This window comes from Phaethon lepturus, unplaced genomic scaffold (assembly GCF_000687285.1).
Source record: "Phaethon lepturus isolate BGI_N335 unplaced genomic scaffold, ASM68728v1 scaffold1703, whole genome shotgun sequence".
NCBI classification, from domain to species: Eukaryota; Metazoa; Chordata; class Aves; order Phaethontiformes; family Phaethontidae; genus Phaethon; species Phaethon lepturus.
Genome location: NW_010528187.1, coordinates 109,616 through 128,040, shown reverse-complemented (window position 1 = coordinate 128,040; position 18,425 = coordinate 109,616). Strand labels below are relative to the sequence as shown.

The 18,425-nt window shown below is 38.7% G+C and overlaps 1 protein-coding gene across 1 annotated transcript; it reads left to right on the top strand.

The window, feature by feature from the left end:
- Nucleotides 1-471: 471 nt before the first annotated feature.
- CASC1 (cancer susceptibility candidate 1) lies at nt 472-18,230 on the top strand. The gene is made up of 13 exons (XM_010283582.1): nt 472-492; nt 2,078-2,179; nt 5,027-5,164; nt 6,217-6,363; nt 7,534-7,637; nt 9,093-9,372; nt 11,131-11,233; nt 13,508-13,674; nt 14,626-14,770; nt 15,590-15,804; nt 16,486-16,653; nt 16,888-17,001; nt 17,961-18,230. The coding sequence occupies exons 1-13, from the start codon at nt 472-474 to the stop codon at nt 18,228-18,230; spliced, it is 1,974 nt and encodes a 657-aa protein (XP_010281884.1).
- The last annotated feature ends 195 nt before the right edge of the window (nt 18,231-18,425 follow it).

Sequence of the window (18,425 nt, the reverse complement as noted above, 5' to 3'; positions counted from 1 at the left end):
AAAGGTTGTAGGAAAGGAGAAGACTAACTTGGGACTGAACCACTCGGGCAGTTTCACCACAGATGTTGGATTAAGAACCTGGGCCCGTTCAAGCTGTAGATAAAGGGCGCTTTAGATAAATAAACTCCTGCTGCTGTTTCTGAGGGGAAGAAGAGGGCTTGCTGATCCTTCTCTCCACTTGTATTGTCATGGCCTGATAGGGGTAGCACCATAGTTAGTGTGTTTTAGTGCTATAATTCAAAGTAATTTGGCTCTTTTGGAAGATTTCTGCACAATACAAGATACAACCTTTGTGTTGCTCATTATTATAGTTTTTTTGTGATTACAGCTAATAACAAAATAATTTGTCTGGTTTTATTAAACAAAATATAATTATTTTGATATATTTCCCAATCTTCAGAGGAAGCCCGATTGCAAGCTCAACAAGAAGAAGCAGCAAGACTTGAAAAGGAGAGAATTGAACAAGAGCAGATGGAAAAGCTTAAGGCAAAAGTTAGTTCATACTCGATAGTTAATGAAAAATTCTAATCTTCTTTCTAAACTTGTGATGAGGTCTGTGAAACGTTATTAATTTAGTGTGAGAATGGAAAGGAATTTCCTTATGTCCTTAGTGGGAGCAATGTAGAGGAAATTTTCTAGCATTACTAGATTAAAATTAGCAATGAAAAATCTAGCCAAATCACTGAAAGGCACTCTGGTATAAGATCCCACAAGTTGAGAAGGTGGTGAGCTGGATTAGTAATTGAATAAAACATAATACATGTAAAGTCAAGGGAAATGGTGCTGGATTTTTTTCGGTAAAATTCTTTCACTAAGCCACTATTTGGCTGGTGAGGGGTCTGGAGCACAAGTCTTATGAGGAGCGGCTGAGGGAACTGGGCTTGTTCAGTCTGGAGAAGAGGAGGCTGAGGGGAGACCTTATCGCTCTGTACAGCTACCTGAAAGCAGGGTGTGGCAATGTGGGTGTTGGTCTCTTCTCCCGAGTAACTAGCGATAGGACGAGAGGAAATGGCCTCAAGTTGCACCAGGAGAGGTTTAGGCTGGATATCAGGAAAAATTTCTTTACTGAGAGAGTAGTCAAGCATTGGAACAGGCTGCCCAGGGAGGTGGTGGAGTCACCATCACTGGAGGTGTTCAAAACACATGAGACGTGGAACTTCAGGACATGGTTTAGTGGGCATGGTGGTGTTCGGTTGATGGTTGGACTTCATGATCTTAAAGGTCTTTTCCAACCTTAATGATTCTGTGATTCAGAAAAGTTCTCTGAGACAAGGTAGTCTTGCCTGTTTTTGATATATAAAGATGCTGTGGTTAAATACATTAGCTTTTGGGATATGTGATGCTCCAGTTTGAATAACTACTTCTTTTTTTCCATTTCTACTATATTTGCAATTGCATATATTTTTTGTGTTCCCCATAATTGGTACAGTTGTGGCAAGCAGATTTTGGTATAAATTCTAGAAGTGGTTACATATTAGGACAGATGCATTGATTTGTGTGGGTGCATGTTATGTGTGTCTGTATGTTTATTTTTCTTAGACGACTGGAATTCAGAACAAAAACTGATTGGTAATATCTAAATATTTTGGGTTTTTTTTTTTTTTTTTAAAAAAAGGACATTTACCACAATTTATTTTTCCCCCCAGCAAAAAGTCACTCTTGCCTGTGGCTCTTCTCCTTCACATAACACTTTTTTCCCCATAGAGAGAAGATAATTTGAAAATAATAGAAATTATAAGGGAAAAAAAATCAGCTTGGACACATTTTTCCAACATATGCTTACATTTTTCATCAGCTCTCATTAGAGGTAGTTCCAGGATGATGATGTGGAAACTGTTCAAGGGAGAGGTTAACAATCATATGACACGTTATGTTTATCACATGGCTCAGCAGCTAATGTAATGACGATAACATATTGCGAACTGCTGCAGTCTTCTCAATTAAATGTTTCGTAAAAAAGCAAGTTATCTGTGTTTGGATTTGTTTAAAAGATAACTCATTCAAATATCCTACTTTTTTTTTAATGTTATATAAACCAAATATTTAACTCTTCTGTTTGATATATATATAAAAACAGGATCAAGAACGAAGGGAATCTGAACTAGCAGAACTTTATTCACTGGAACAGAAGTTTTTGTCTGCACAGCAGTGGAAAACAGATTATAGAGCACATGCAAAGGTAAGCTTTCTTTACAAAATCTGCTCAGTGTTGTAGAGGTTCGACAATAAAGAGACTTTAGGTTACGTCTCCATTACAGAATCTTAGTTGTGTGCTGTGGCTGCATTTCAAGTTCCATCTCAAGGTAGTAACTGGTCATCCTCACTCTCCTCTGTCTTCTGTACCTTGGTGTACACAGAAGAGGAACATGGGCAAAGAGAAGCCTACCTGTCTGATCAAAGTATTAGGGCCCCACAGCAGTCAAGAGGAATTTAGGTTCAGATGTTCTGGTATTTGTTCTTCCTTTTTATTTGTTGAATTCATTCTACTTTTCAACATTCCACAAGAAAATCTCTACCAGGACTTAAAAATATTTTTGTAGAATTTGAGACAATTGACGATAATTGTTCCAGTGGTTCCTGGATATGACACGTCGTCATTTGGAGAGAGGTTGGCCAAAACTTTGAAGGACACAGCTCAAATCTGGGTCAGATGTCAGGGCTTGAAATACAGGAAAATGCAGCTAAGAGTTCATTTCTGCAGTTTTGGGTGACATGCATGGAGATTGAATTATCACCCAATAGTACTATATGCCTGTAAAGTTAAACTTTAAATAATAAGGCATGGAAATATACTAGTAGGACATTTCACTCTCATAAATCGCATCAAACAATATTCAGTAACTGTGTAATAATGATATTTGATCTGTTTGGTTCCAAGTAAGGTTAAACAGACTTGTAGACACAAGGATTTTCTCTTTGTCTTGTATATCACTTAATCCTTTATAAAGCCTCTGTAGAACAAATTTAGAATCGCAGGATAAATCATGTTAGAAGAGTCTTCTGAAACTCATATACTTCAACCTCCTGCACAAAGCAGAGCAAACTCTGAAGTTAGATGAAGGTGCTCAGTTGGGTTTTGAAAATTTCTAAGGATGGGGATAGCACGGTATCTCTGGGCAACCTAGTTGACTGTTTTACCACTCATGGCAATAATTTTTCTTTGAATCCAATTGGCATTTCCCCTGTTACAGCTTGTGATCTCTGCTTCTTTGTCATGACACATTGTCCCTGTGCGCCTCTGAGAAATAAGCTTGCCTCTGTCTTCTCTATAACCCCTCTCTAGGTATTGGTAGATTGCAATTGGCTCCTCCTTTAGCTTTGTTAGTCCTCTCCAGATTAACAAAGCTCGACCTTTCTTCTTGTGTCATTTCCTCCAGTACCCGAAGCATCTTAATGTCCCTCCTCTGGACTTTCCAGGTCACCGCTTTTTCTCTTGCACCGAGGGACCCAACACTGGAGGCAGCCCTGCAGATGTGGCCTCGGGAGCCCTGCAGAGGGAACAGTCCTAGGCTCCCTGGTTACGCTCTCCCTGGTGTACCTTGCTGTGCCCGTAGCCTTTCTTGCCGCAAAGGTGCAGCAGGGATGATTTTTACTACCTTTTTCAGTTGATGACAAGCTCTGACTCTGTTATCCTTGTGAGCAGGAGCATCTGTTGGTCATTTTGAAAGGAGACAGTTGTTTTTTATGGATGTTTCTGAAGAGTATTTCTCAGAAGGAGAAACATAAGGATTTTTTTGTTTTGAAAAGTAATGGCTAGTTCTAAAGATTAAAACTATTATTTTAGAAATAAGTCTTCAGATAAAATAATGGTAGATTATGGGAAATACCAGGGTGAGTTTAGTTTTTTCTTAAGAATATTTAGGGCAAAAGAAATATGTAATACCAAATGCTGAGTTTCCATGTTCCATTTCTGAAGAATTTCAGTTCAGATTAACAGGCACATTTACAAATTATCATGAAAATTATCCTTTTTCTCCACAAACAAGTGTTGTTATTTTTAAGGATGTGTTTTCCTGATGGTGAAACTGAAGCTCTCTTTTAAGTGCTAAGATAGAAAAAAAAAAAAAAAGATATCAGATGTTTTAATTAGAGGAGACTGATCACTCTTTTATACAGGAGTTTCCAGTGCACTGAGCACTCACCTATCATTGCTTTTTTTGAAGTCAGTGGAGATGGTTATGGAAGTGGTTGGGAATGCAATTATACAAGTGCTTTTCTTTTAAAAGATCTGTTGTTCACTGTAGTGCAGTCTTAAGTAACATTGCATTATTAATCTTCAGAGTAAACAGGCAGGCAGTGTTTGCTTAATATCTTACTATATGAATGAAAAAAATTACATTACAGCTGATAATTTGACCCCATGAGCCAATGTTAGGCTCATGTGTAGAGTTAAGTGGGTTTAGCCTGCTGCTGATTTTTTTTTTCTCTTCCCCCCACCTATAAGAATGACCAATAATTGATTTGAAAATAAAGTTATTAAAAAAAAAATCTAGGGTTTCATATTCCCACCAGAGGTTTCTGTAGCAGCTGAATTGGTAAGGAGGAGGAAATCTCCTTCAGCGGCAGAGCAAGGAGCAATAAACATGTTCGAGTAGAAGACTCTCAAGCAACTTTATTGCCAGTGTAGGGATTTTCAGTTTTGTTGGCAGATTCTGGTTTGAGAACCATCTGCCTCTTCCACCTGCACTCGTTCCTTATTTGTGTTCTCAGTCATTCTTTCAGCTCCTTATTTGTGGCAGGTACTGAATTCATTGCTTCTACCTAGCAGAACAGAAACTACTGATAAATGAGTAAGTATGAACAGCAAATACTAGGTGAGCAGAAGTATCTTAACACATCAATATCCAAGTAAACCATTTTTTTCTGGCGTAGTGGTAAGCCAGGTGGTGTTACAGTCCTGTTTAGATGCAGATGTGAATGTATCACTGTAATATATTTGTCTTTCAGAATCCTCCTTTTTCTTGTAATAATGATAGTAATTTGCACCATATGCCCATATCTAAATTTCTTTGAACATTTTCTGTAGTGGGAGCATTACCTCAGTTGTGATGGAAGTCCTGACCCAACGGTACTGAAGGAAATAAATACTTTCATGAGCTTATGGCGTGAAGAGCAAAATGAGGATGTTCAACTTGTGATGCAGAAGGGAGAACAGGTGCTAATTGTAAGTGTTAAAATGGTATTTTTTTAGTTTAAGCTTACCAGACCATATCCTTAACAGCCTCCTCCCCGTTCCTTTTTTCTTTTTTCTTTTTTTTTCGGCCTAATGACTGAAATTGGCTATAACCTTCAAAACCCAGACGTTTTTCTTCAGTTTTTCCATTTTGTTGACTGCAGATTTATTGTTAACTCTAAAGAAGATGACTATTGACGTTAAATATGCAGAGCATTTAAGGGATTAGTGTGTAATATTTCTACACTGAGCTGTAGTATTCCAACACCCATATTCCCCGCTATGTACACTTTAAACAGTCTTGAGCCGGAACATATTAGCTCATGTTGTATGTAGATGCTTCAGTGGACAGCAGCCTTATTGTGTAACGCTTACAGCCAGTAAAGTGCCATGTAAGAGCAAGAGTTCCCAAAATGCAAGCCACCAACCATTGATGGTTTGTGAGGCAATTTTACGCAATTTGTAACTGCTCTCTAAATGTAGGATTATATTTTCATTTATGCTAACTTGATAGTGTTTTTCAGAAAGTTAAATGAGGTCTTCCAGAAATTGGGGGTGAGTCTCGCATGTGTTCTGAGAATTAAAATGTAATTGCTGTATGTCTTTTTATTATTTTTTTTTTAAGATTTCATAGTTGAAATTATTACTATAGAAAATATGGTTCCAAAATAAAGCTGTGAACTTTTCATTAAAAGTAATTTTTGACCAAAAGGTTTCCTCATGTGACTGATCAGGTTCATTAAATGCTCTATTTCGTAAGCTAAGATTTCACAGCCCACAGGTTAAGGAATGAAGGAATTGGACTAGAGGAATGAAGGAAGGCAGAATTGACCCTGGAATTTCCAGCACGTTGCATGGTTGACTGTCTATCTGATAATGCTGGCTTAGCACAATTTCTGGAGATGTAATAGAAAAAGATGATTTCTGCAACCAAGATATGTTTAGGTACAAAGGCAGCAAGTTGGCCTCATTTTCCATGACAAAACAGTATGTTAAAGGTGGTATCGAAACAGAGATACTTTTCCCCACATAATGTCTTCTAGTTAATTGAGAAGTTGCAGTTTCTTTTATTGGACACATCACCAAATGAGATAACAGAAAAAGAAACAGCCCAGTACCAGGAATCTATTCTGGCATTGCAGAATCTGCTTCATCAGAAGTACAATGGAGCTACAGAGCACCTGCTTAAAGTAAGCAAGATTTACTACTTCAAAGTTGTAATATGCGCAGCGCACATAAGGTTAGCTACAAGTGTCTTGTTGTGATGGTTGTTTTTATTTATTCTTAAATTGTCACAGAGATTAGTACTTGAGTTTCCAGATTTAGTGTTTGAGTTTCCACATCATGTGTATAGCAGATACCAGACGTGTAATTCTTCCAAAGCCCTGAAAGTCTTAGCTTTACAGTGGCAATTCCCATCATTAAGACACTTAAGATTAAATTATTGTGAAATTTTGTGAGATTTGCACATGTTGAAAACAAGGGGCGCTGCATGAAATTTAAATCACTGAGACAAAATAGGAAACAAATTAAAGCTAGTTTACTGTACAAAAAATGGCAAGTGTGAAAAGCAGGTCATAAGGTTAGCTTGTACACATTTTTTAATACAAGTTCATAGGACTAAAATATTTTTTAAATTAAGATCTTGGAAGGAGCAAAGTATTTAAACAAGAAAATGAAAATGTACTTGGGAATCAGTTTTCTGGGTTGCATGTATAAGTAGTGATCTGGCTTGTTATTTTAAGTACATTGATCATATATGTAAGTATGTGTAGCAAAAGAATATTGCTAGAGGAAACAAAACAATGAAAAGGAGTAAAGGAAATAGTGAACCACCTGTATGGTCACAGTCAAAACCCTCTGCAAATTAAGAAATATTAAATTCTTGACTGTCTTTACTGAGTTGAGGATTAAACTCCTAATGTAATTACCATTTCACAAATTTTATATTGACAAAAATACTAAATAATCTCTGCAGTGACTGTGAGATGGGAGTGCTTTATTGCTCAGTAAGTCCTTTTTGTCCCCTTGTCCTGAGAAGTGTTTTTAAGGGCACATGATTAAGAGAGAGAGAGAGGTAGTACTGTTGAAGGGGATAATGTAAGGTCCCATATTTGGCAGTTTTTGACTGACAGAATTGATGAAGTCAGAGGAAGAAAAAGAACATAGTTCAAATTTTAACAAAGAGATTTGAGTTTATAATTGTCATGTTTTAGTACATAAATATAACATACCTGAGCTTGGTCTGGTCTATTTTTATTCCTACATGTCTTTAATTATTTATTCAAGTGTAGTTGTAAGTAAATCAGAATGATACAAATAAGAAGAAAACATGATTTAATCAGCTTTTTTCTTTGTAGACAGCTAATATGTGTGAAGATTCTGACAGCGGAAATATGCAGGCCGTCATAAAGGATAAAAATGTTACTTTCTGTATTTGGGCCAATCTGAAAAAGAAAGTAAGGTACAGCATACTGAAATTCTTAATTTGAAATGAGTCCTGGCTTTGTCGGCCCAAGCCAAGTAAACACCAAGAACCAGTTTCTCATATTCCTTTTCATGTTGAATAGCATTTATTCTACAGACTCCCAGCTGATGGATTTCACACCACCCTGTTGCTAGGGAAGGTACTAGTTACATCAGTTTTATTGAAGAAACAGTAGTGTATTACAGATGTATATACCTATAAATACATGTATATGGTTTTTTTCCTAAAATGCTACAGTAGAACCCTGTTACTGCCAGAACAATTTTTAAAGGAAAACAATAGAACTCATGCAGAGAATGGAAATTCCTCCCGAAGTCATGTTTCTTGCTGCTGCTGTAAATAGTTTCTATGCTGTTACAGTTGCTTGCAAAGTGCTGAATGATGCTTTGTGCTCAGTCCCCTCTTAGATAAAAGATTCTAGAGCCTGGGATGCAGGTATCCTCCACTATTGGTTCTGAATCTAAGATTTCTTTACATTAGATTACCATTTAACTGATATATTTTTCAAAACAAGATTTTTGAGCAGACTTCCTAATCCCACTTCACAAATATGAGGAATAAAATGATAAAATGACTTTACCATGACTAAGGACCTGTTGCTGTAAGCTTTGCTAAGATAGCTAGAAGGCTGTGTCATGAGCAACAGCAGACTGACCTGCAGGAAGAGCCCATTTGGGTTAGTGTTAAAGCCTTTTGGTCAGCTTAGAGATGCACTTAAAATTTTCAGCCAAGAATTAAAAAATAAAAGATACATTACTAGAAGATTTTCAGAACTTTTGACCAGCTGTTCTTATCTGAAAAGAAGTATTATTTGAATTGTTCTGGTTTTGGTTGGGCAGGAGTTGCAATGAGCAGGAAACTTCCCTATCTGATGAAAGAACCCAAGTTTACAAGGTAGATACTTATCTGATGCAAGTTGGCCTCTCATGCTGCTCTTAGCCTGTTTCCTATGCTCTCACAAGGATTGGAGGCTGTGTGATACTGTTGATTGTCAAAATTGCTTTTACGTCTGTGTATCTCTTTGGGTTTTATGTGGAAGATACTGAGACCGATGTAACGCAGACAGCTGGTGACTTCACCTATGTAGGAGTTTGCCGATTAAATTAGTCTGTGTAACCAGGAATGTACTGTGTAGAAGAGCTGCCCCCTGATTCTGCCTCACTGTCATACTATCAGGGCCATTATTTTTGCAGCTCCTGATCCCCTTAATGCAGTTACGTTTTTTCTGGAGGGGCTTACGAACAGCTGTCAGTACAAACAAAGCAGGAAGCGTATTGTGACATCCCGCTCTATTTCTTAGACTGTGCCAAGTGACAAAAGAGAATTTAGGCGACTTTTAGTGTAGAACATCAATTTGAATACTTAATGAAGAAGAATAAAAGTGCTGCCAATCTTACGAGGGAATGTTATTTTTTAAACTGTTCCTTACAGGTTCAAAAATCATGTGTTCTGTGATGCACAGCATGGATTTGATCTTCCAAAGTCACTGGCTGTGAGCAGTGTTGCTGTTCGCATATTGCATACGCATTATGATCATATATCTCCACTTTGGCTGCGGTGTCAGAGTGTGCCGAAATTGGAAGTCTTAGCTAGCAAAGAGTTAACTCAGCATTCAAAAGACAACGTAGAAGAACCAGAAGAGGAGGAAAAGAAAGCCAGGGAAGAGTCCAGCATGGCCACTGAAGAAGAAATGTGTTCTGATGGGAGAAAGGTAGGTAAAGCGTCTCAACCAAAGGACATCCTACACCGCTATTGCTACTCAAAGCCTAGTCGTGGTGTAACAGCTTCTTCATGTGTCCCATGCCTGAGCGTGCCAGATTCTTGAACGTTTTATAGGAAAAGGCAACTTGTGTTAATACAGTGCCACAGACCTCAAGAGAATGGAAAGATGAATGACCAAAGATTGTTGTACAGAAGGTAGGAAGGGGCGTTTGGGCAGGCTGTGGTAGTTGCCATGCAGTCAGCATGCGTAAGTTGGCATTGGACTGGCAGTTTTAGAGTAGGATCAAGCCATGAGAAATGTTAGGTGCCATTGTAAGATATTTCCATAAATCTGTGACGTGCGTTCTGCTTCTGAGAAATGGACAGCCCCATAAAATCATTGCAGGAATCCAGTATTAGGAAAATTTGCAGTATGCAGAATAGGATTGAGTTCAGCAGGTCTTGGTCGTGCGGTTACTTGGTTGCTCAGTGTCTGTATGCTGAAGCTTTTGCCACAAGAGGGCTTTCCCAATACTGCTCCGTTTGCTGAATTCCCTTCATCAACACTCCCCAATGGAGCACGTGGGCTTTGGGGGTTGTGGCGGTTGCTTGGCTCTGTATTCCTGTATCATTTGTGACCTGCAGATGAAATGACTCGGGTTCCCTGTCTAAAATTTCTGCACAAATAACTGCAAACTGTCATGTTTTACACCTTAATACCTTTGGAGCAACTATCTTTGCCTTTTTCCTTTTCGGTCCCTGATGCCTTGTAGTGAATCAGTGCCTGAATCCCATTTTTCTTGGTTCCTTTTTTCTTTTTTTTTTTTGCATGACAGATCTTCTCTTTTGGCATTTTTCACCTACATTTTTCAGACTTTTTTCAAGCTCCTCATTTCATTCCTTCTGTTTTTGTTTTCTAGGTCTTACTCTCTTTCTCTCAGTCCAGTTTTGTGAATTTTCCTGTTCCCTCTGAAGACTCCACTTCTCTCATCTACTGCAGCCTCTCCTCCTGTCTGACTCTGCCTTGAGTTCTCCCACGTTTACATACGTAAACACTTCTTTCCCCTCACCTTCTGTCCTGCTTCGGGAGGTGTGTGTTCCTCCCATGCACGGGCAGGCACAGTGCACGGCACAGGAGGTGCCTGTGCCTCCAGAGGGATGGCTCGCGCACTGAACTGCCTTTTGTCCCCTGCTGTGCTTCCGGAGGAGTCTGCTAGGACAGGGATGAATTTGTATCTGGGTTGGAAATTTGGCTGGAAATCTAGGGTAATGTTTTGAAAAGAGAAAACGGTGTGAGAAAGGGAACAAATATCACGGGCAAGGCACAGGCTCAGACTGCAAATGGGGGTTCTGGCAGAGTTTCAGTGTGGCTTTGGCTTAAGTTTTCTTTGTGTCACCCTTCTAGCTGTAAAGTCAGCGTAAACGTAATTTTTGAGCGCACACGCTGCTAAAAAGGTTAAGTGCTTATACGGTACTTGGGGGGCTCGAGATGGAATTTGCTGTGGAAATGAAGTAATTACTTTAGGTTTATCTCTATTTATATATTCAGGTGCAAAGTTGGAGAGAACCTTTCATCAAAACTATTTTTGATGGATAGGTGGGAATGATTTCTCCTAAAACCTTGACTCTGTAGCAAGATTGGCGCAAAAGCTGCTGGAGGAGTGGGACTCTATTCTTTCTCCTTGGGCCTCCTTGAAGGAGGTGATACCCTCTTCTTTCTTGTGTCTGTGTCTGACTAAGGGAAAAATGTCTTTTGCTTTTTATATAGAGTGATCTCTCATTCAAAGAAAACAGCAACAGCATAACTGATGCAAATGAGATGGAGGAGGAAACTGAGAAGAAACCAGAAATCTTGGACATAGCATCACAAGGTATTTGGTTAGGTTTTATGTGCAGCGTTACAAAAGTACTTACTCTAAATATTTAATTTTATATATGGAAACATTGTGATACAGATGTCAGTGTGAATGGAACAAAGTTTATATTGATGTTTTGATAACACTTGAGTTTTGTTGACATTTCTGTTAATGATTGTTAAATTCAGGGAGAAAATAGGACAGCTAGGAAAATGGATTTTGTCCCCACACTTATTTTAATTCATTTATTATTTACGTTTATGTTCATGTACATGTTTGTTATGTTTATGTACATTTACATATTATTATGCATATGTTTATGTGTGTGTGTGTATGTCTCACCCGTAATCTTTATGAATCTGCCAGGCTGTCAGGTGAGATTGACTTCCTCAGAAAAAAAATTATTCAAATGCCTATAATGGTAGGGATGCAGGTAGTGTAGGTGTTACCAAGTGTTACTTAAACGTGTGCGTAAAGCGAGATACGTGCTGATATACTTTGCTAAAAGAGGGCCTAATTCTAGGAACTGAAACTGTTTATGTCTCCCACATAAGTTTAGTTACAAGTTGCTTCAGTGTTGTGGTGCCCTTTGGTTTAATAAGTGAGTTTTCTTGCAGTACTGTCTTAAATAAATTAACTGCAAAATATTGAGCACAGTTTAGCTGGACTGTACACCCTTTTCCTTGTAAAAAAAACCCCAACAAAACCAAACCCCACCCCACAACCCTTTCTGCTGAGCACAGTCCAAGCAACCAGCTGTCGGACTAGACCCTAAAGACCACCCAAACAAGGTGGTTTTTCAGGATAATTTAAAGAACTTGGGCTTCATTTGGAGGAATTTGCTGTTTTATTTCAGTAAGGCTTTGAAAATCCCTACTATAGTATTAGGTTGAAATGTATGTGCACTGAAGTGTATTGATTATACCTGAATGTCTTCAAGTTTGTTTATCTATCTGCTTTAATAAGGAGAGAAGGCTTATGAAACTATGCTTTTGCTGGCATGCTAATGATTTGCAAAGCCATTCAACCACTTTTCAGAGCAGAGTTTGAAAGGATACTCAGTTACCACAAATTCAGTGAAAACAGGCAGGCAGGTAGACGAGAGGCAAAACTCAGGAATGGAACAGCAGGGAAAAGAGCGAGAACTACTGCAGTTCTCTGGATTTAACTTCATTGTACCAGTGTTAAGAATTCAATTCCGCTTGGGAGAATGAATAATTTTGTTTAGAAGACACTTAAATATTTTTTATTATTATTTTAAAAAGCAAGTTAAAGTGCAAGCTACCACTGTGGGTGGTAGTAAAATGGCTTTTACTTCCTGTAAATTTTTTGCTCGGAATAACTGCAAAAGGACATTATGTTGTTGTGTGAATACAGTAGAATAAAACCTCTGCCTAAGGCAACTAAATCTGACATTATAAAATTAACATCATCTTCACTTGTTTTTTAAAAAGCTTGAAAACAGTTTTATATAAATATTTGTCATTTTTTGAGGTTATCTTGCTCTCTAACAGCAAATTTCATAACACCTACAGTAGCTGTTTTTACAGTATTGAACACTTTTTCCTTGATCCCTGTCAATGGTAACTTCCGTCCTCCTTCTGTAACATCCGGTGCAATGTTTTACGTGGGCTTGTTGTTTGGTTTTATTTAAAGAAAATATTTATAGTCCTTTTTTTGTCCCTGGCATGCATGCCTTCTAATAACATTTTCCAGTTAATTAAAACTTCATACATATATGTAACATATACATAATTATGCATGGAAAAAATTTGACATGACTTTGATACCCGAAAATTTTTGTTTCATGTTAAATCCCTCCTGCTCTTCATAAATACCGTCTTTCACCTTCAGCATAGGCCCTGTAGGTGCTTATCTTTTTATTTGCCTCATTTCTTTTCATACCAATATAATCTTACTAAACCTGTGCAGAATCTACTGTACTGTATACTTGTGAAATTCTTCTGTGATTAATGATGTCAGTCATTTCATCAGTAAAACCATATTCCTATATAAAGCATTTTGAATTGACTGTAGAGTTAGAGCAGAGGTTAATCTGTTAAAAAGCTCAGTACCAAAACAAGTGCTTTTCATTGTCCAGCTGTCTGTGTCTCTTAATTGTTAAAAGATTTGGGGAACACCAGTAGATGGTGCTGAGACGCTGCGGAGTATAAAGCACTTCATGCATATGGACTTTTTGTGCAAAAGTGAAAAATGATAGAAGTGGGAAATTTCAGTGTCTTACTTGAAGCAGTAAGTTAACTCATGTTGTTTGGTTGTTTTATTTAGTTCAGGATCCACTGATGCAGGGAGAGACAAACGAAAAAGAAGAGGTGATAACTGATGAGCACGTTGTTGATTTGCAACAGTTTGTGCCGGTGGGTGGTGTGTACCACATTGCTGTACTGCAGCTTCCACCTCAGGTCAAACAAGTCAAGGACTGGAGTATGGTGGAGGTGAGTGAGGAAAGAGATTCCACCCCATGCAGTCCTCTTCTCTGTCGTCCTTGAAGAGCCGTTCCCCGGGTGTGTTGCCACTGTACGTATGCCGTGTACAGGAGCTCCTGAGTAGTGAACTAAAGGACCAAGTTTTCACATCATTCTTCAGTTGTGCTTGGCCAACTTTCTGAAGCAGCTGGGGGAACAGATCAGCCTGCACTTTGAGAGGTGTGTGCTCCATCAGTGCCCGTCAGCGTGGCTAGCACAGGTCGTGCTGGAAAGTGCTCTTGGCCAAAGTAAAAGCAAAGAGAGAAGTTCTTAGTTTTTCATATGTGAAAGGTACACTTCAAGAGGGCTGTTAGCAAAATTACTGCCGATTCAGTTACGGACTCTGCAAGATATTTGAGGGCTATCGCCAATGTGTTCTAGTTTTCCCACTCATGGAGCTTGATGCAGCACTAACCTACAGCACTGTTTTTACTGTGACACTGAAAACCTTTAGTAAGTGAAGTGCGCGTATGAACTGAGAAAGTGGGACTGTGCGTGGATCAAGAGGCGTGGGATCTTCCTTCCCAGCTGAGCACACAGACCCGCATTACCAGGTGCCTGTGACCTCTTCCATTCCCTTTGACTCTGTGTGGACAAAGTGGAATGTTACCTGCTTTTGCCTCTCAGGGGCTCTTGGTTTTTTTTGGAGGCTGTGGATCTATTAAAAAATGGACTATTCTCACTGTGTGGCGCTGCCTTAAGGGTGCCACCCACAGCAGACGAAGGGGTCAAAGGCCTGTTAGGAGGCACCCTTTTACTGTCTTCGGTGTTGTAGCTAGAAATGTGCAATATTAGCAAAGCATTTTAAATGGTGTATTAGGAAACTCTGCAGGTGATTAGGTGGACTTACTTAAAACAAAAAAAGTAGGCTATTGCATTTTCTAGTAAAACTTTATCTGTCTTTTTCCCATCTTGCCAAAGTTACTTGATGGTGGGTTGGAGGCATACTCATATCCCCCAGAAGAGGCTGAAGATGCCACACATCCACCAATACAGATAACCCTTAAGCTTTCAGATGATGTGATGTATTTTGAAGATCCTGTGATAGCCCGATGGGATCCTGCAGGTACCAACTTAGGACAGAAATCTCTTAAATTTCAACAGTGGAATTTGTACCTGAGTGTGACTATTTCCAGAATCCAGCTGTGAAAATAAGAGCCAATTCACAGCCCAGAAATAATTTGGGGTCTTCAATATTATTTGATTTGAGGTTTGGTTTTTTTAGTTCTGTTTTGTTTCTGCATCATATCTAATAACAGACTGCTTGGTGAGGCTTTTTACTGTAGCTTTTTAATATGAATGGAAAAAATATACACACCATTGAATGAGCAGTAGTACAACTGTGTACCACAAATCAAGTTTTGCTAGCATGAAGTCATGTAAAAAGTCCACTTTGAGCCAAATTAGCTCCTAACGAGCTACATGTATTAGTACTAAGTTAAAATACAAAAATTAAATGTTAAAAACCAAATGTGATATTCTAGTTCAAGTACAACAGACCTCTGACTTTACATTAATGAAAGAGAGTAGAACCTATTAAAACAACAGTGTGACAGTTGAAGTTACTGTTGAAAATGAGCTTGTGGACTACTAGATAGCAAGTAAAAAAAATGAGTTACCTTACATTAATATTTGTAGTTCTTCTGAGGTTAAGGAGAAGCTTTCCTCTCAAAATTAGACCAATCTTTTACTTAAAGACAAGTAAAATGAGGGGAGTTTTTGCCTTAAATGAATTCTTTTTATTTTGTACTTAATGTTTTACCTTAACTCTGAATAGTAGTTAACCTGGGATGTCTTTACTAACTAACTAATTTTTCCCCAGTACATATCAGAAGCAGAAGCTTTTACGTCTACATCTTTGTACTTTTGCATCCCTTTTGTAAAGGGCAGCAGTGGAGAACTGATGGCATTGGCAACATAACGTATGAAACGCAAGAGAAGAGTATCACCTTTGAGATGGACGCCTTCTATACAGTAGCACTTCTCCAGGATGCCCATCTCAACATGCCGTATCAGGCATGGGAATTGCAACCTACTGGTACAGATGAAGCCCTACTTACAGTTACTACAGTCTTTGCAACGATTCAGATACAAGTTAAGGTACAGTAAATAGTTTTTTTTTAATAAAAGACTTGCAGCTTTTTTTTTTTCCAAAAGAATTATTACAGTGTCCTTTATTAAGAACTTGGGAAGCTTCCACAAGAGCAATTTGAATCTCACTCTACCTGGTTGAAAATGAGGCAGGATCTGTTCCTTTCTGAACACTGTAAGGAAAAGAACTGGTAATTTAATTTCAGTTATTTTCTGTGAACTGGTCAGAAGAAAGAAAAGTTCCCATAAGTGCTTTGATATTGATACTACCTTGCTGAATTCAGAACTGTTTCACCAGCTAGAGACTTAAAAATTGTTCCTCTCTGCTCCCAACTATACCAAGAGAAATAAAAGCATTTCAAGCAACCTACTACTTCATGCTGCATGTCCCTTCTGAAGGTTCATGTTGTGCATCATCATTATCCATGTGCTCATTGCCATATAAATCAGTTCAGTAACAGGTGTGATTTTAAAAGGGTCTGTGTGAGCATAAGCGTAGACCACCATCATTTCTGAAATCCTACAGACAAGTGCCTTTCTTCAGGATCTGTGAATGAAAGTTTACAGCTCAGTGGCAGATATGTATGCAATATCCAGAATAGCAGAGATATGTCAGTATATTTTGATGCCTAAAGCAGAAAATAGCTTTCATGACCAGTAAGTTGCTTTCACTGGTTTGTGCAACAACAGGATAATCAGTGTATGTTGTCTTCAGTAGTGGTGGAAGAGAAGGATGTGCTTTCCCACATCACAGGAAAATGGACAAGTCCAGTTGCCCTAAGAGCAGTTTTGAAAAAAGCTGGTGTGAATATTTTCCCAGGAGAGTATTCTCACAAGTACGTCTCTGTGAACAAGAAGGTGAGTGCAAGAGTGTGTGGTTTACATGTTGGTTTTTTCCATCTGTTTCTCATTTAGGTAACATTTTCTTGTGTGAAAACCAGTTGTGCAGAAGCAGGTGGCAAGCATGCAAGTGTTCTGCCAGCTTAGCCAGTGGGTTTTGGTTAAAGCAAGCTTTTTCTTACATTTATATGACAGAGAATTAGACTGACTGGTAGGCATATGTATTTTCTAACTTGTACTTTTGTGTTACAGGCTCCCCTAGCAGAAGTCCGGGCCTATCAGCAGATGGCACTGGTTGCATCTGCTTTTGCTTTTGCCTGGAGCAAGTGGAATCTAGAAGCAGGTCAAGAGCAAGTAGTGTTCAAGGTTTGTGGTTTTAGACTAAAATTCTAGAGAAAACCAGCACACAGAGCTCTGTCATAGTTAGACAGAAACAATTAACTTCTTTAAGTAACACTTATCTTGAGCGTTGTCTTCAACCCCTGCATACACTCTTAGTGCAGCAGTTTTAAGACTTAGGCTTGACTACTTACTTAGCAGTGCTCAGCAAACCTTCAGAGCCTGCTTCTCCACTGCTTCACAGCCCATGCACATCTCCCTAGCAAAGACACTTGCTCATGTGCGAGGATGTGTAACTGTGAGCTGACCAGCTATCGAGGCTTTAGCCAAGGCTGGGATGATGGGGGCTGTATGCTGATTTTCATGAGGTGTCCTACTGTAGGGGGGGGCCTCTGAACAGCCATCTAATCTGCAAGGACAAATTAGTATCTGGACATTTCTTCTTGCCCATATGGGGTTTCATGTGTTCACTACTGTAAAGGATTGATTTGTTTCCATCTGCAAATTAAAACACATGTGGTTAAAACTTTCCCCAGGCAGTCAGAAAAATAGTCCCAGTTGTGGTTGCAGATACAGAACAGACCACAAATGCTCAAGCAGCTTTCCTACTCTCTCGAGTTAAATGCATGTGACATATACATACAAATATTTAGCCTAATACTTAATCCCAGGAGCAAGAACTAAAACAAGTGATGCCTGTCACACCTAGCTACTCCCTCCACAGGAGTCAGGAGCAGTGAGAAAGCTGGAGTGGCCAAACCTTGCGTTTTACAGAAGCAAACTAGATGGAAGGTTGTGGTGTTGATACCGTACCTGGTAGACAGTCTCTTAGGCACAGAGCGCTAATACTGTTTTTTGGAGTTTAAAGCAGGGCCTTGGTTTTGTTTCTGCATTACAGTCATGAGCATACAAGAATTTAATACTAGAATGGGTAGTCTGTCAGTGTGTCATCTTTCTTACAGCACTTTTTTTTTTTCCTGCAACAGGTCAGTGAGCATCTTAAAGCAGATTCTGTCAAAGACTGGTCTCTTTACATGTTTAATGGTCAGAAAGCCCAAAAGCTCAAGATTACTGAAACCAGTGAAGCTTTTTCAGAAGAGCTAGAAGAAGATTCTGAATTTCACTCCACACTCTACCATATGCTTAAAGACTCTGCCAGCACAGCAGCAATTGAGAAAGTGGAAACAGCTAGCTTCCTGTTTATTGATGTCATATATCAGCTATTCCTTGCTACAAGACTTTTAACATACTCTTAAATACTGCATGCTTTCCTTTAAAACTTTATTACCAAAAGCTCTCAATAAAGTTACATTTCAAGTCTTGAATCCTTTTCTATTCAAATCACTGAAACAGCTTCAATGACTAAAGTGGCAAACATTCCGTTTTTGTTAAAGCAAGATAAGTTCTTCATTCTCTTGTGACTAGACCGCTTAGTCATATTTATTGTTAGC

Coding starts and splice junctions, on each gene's coding strand:
- CASC1 (XM_010283582.1), top strand. CDS start 472: ATGGAAAAGCTTAAGGCAAAA. Junction 14,771..15,589: donor AGCCCGATGGGATCCTGCAG/GTACCAACTTAG, acceptor CCTTTTGTAAAG/GGCAGCAGTGGAGAACTGAT. Junction 17,002..17,960: donor AAGAGCAAGTAGTGTTCAAG/GTTTGTGGTTTT, acceptor TTCCTGCAACAG/GTCAGTGAGCATCTTAAAGC.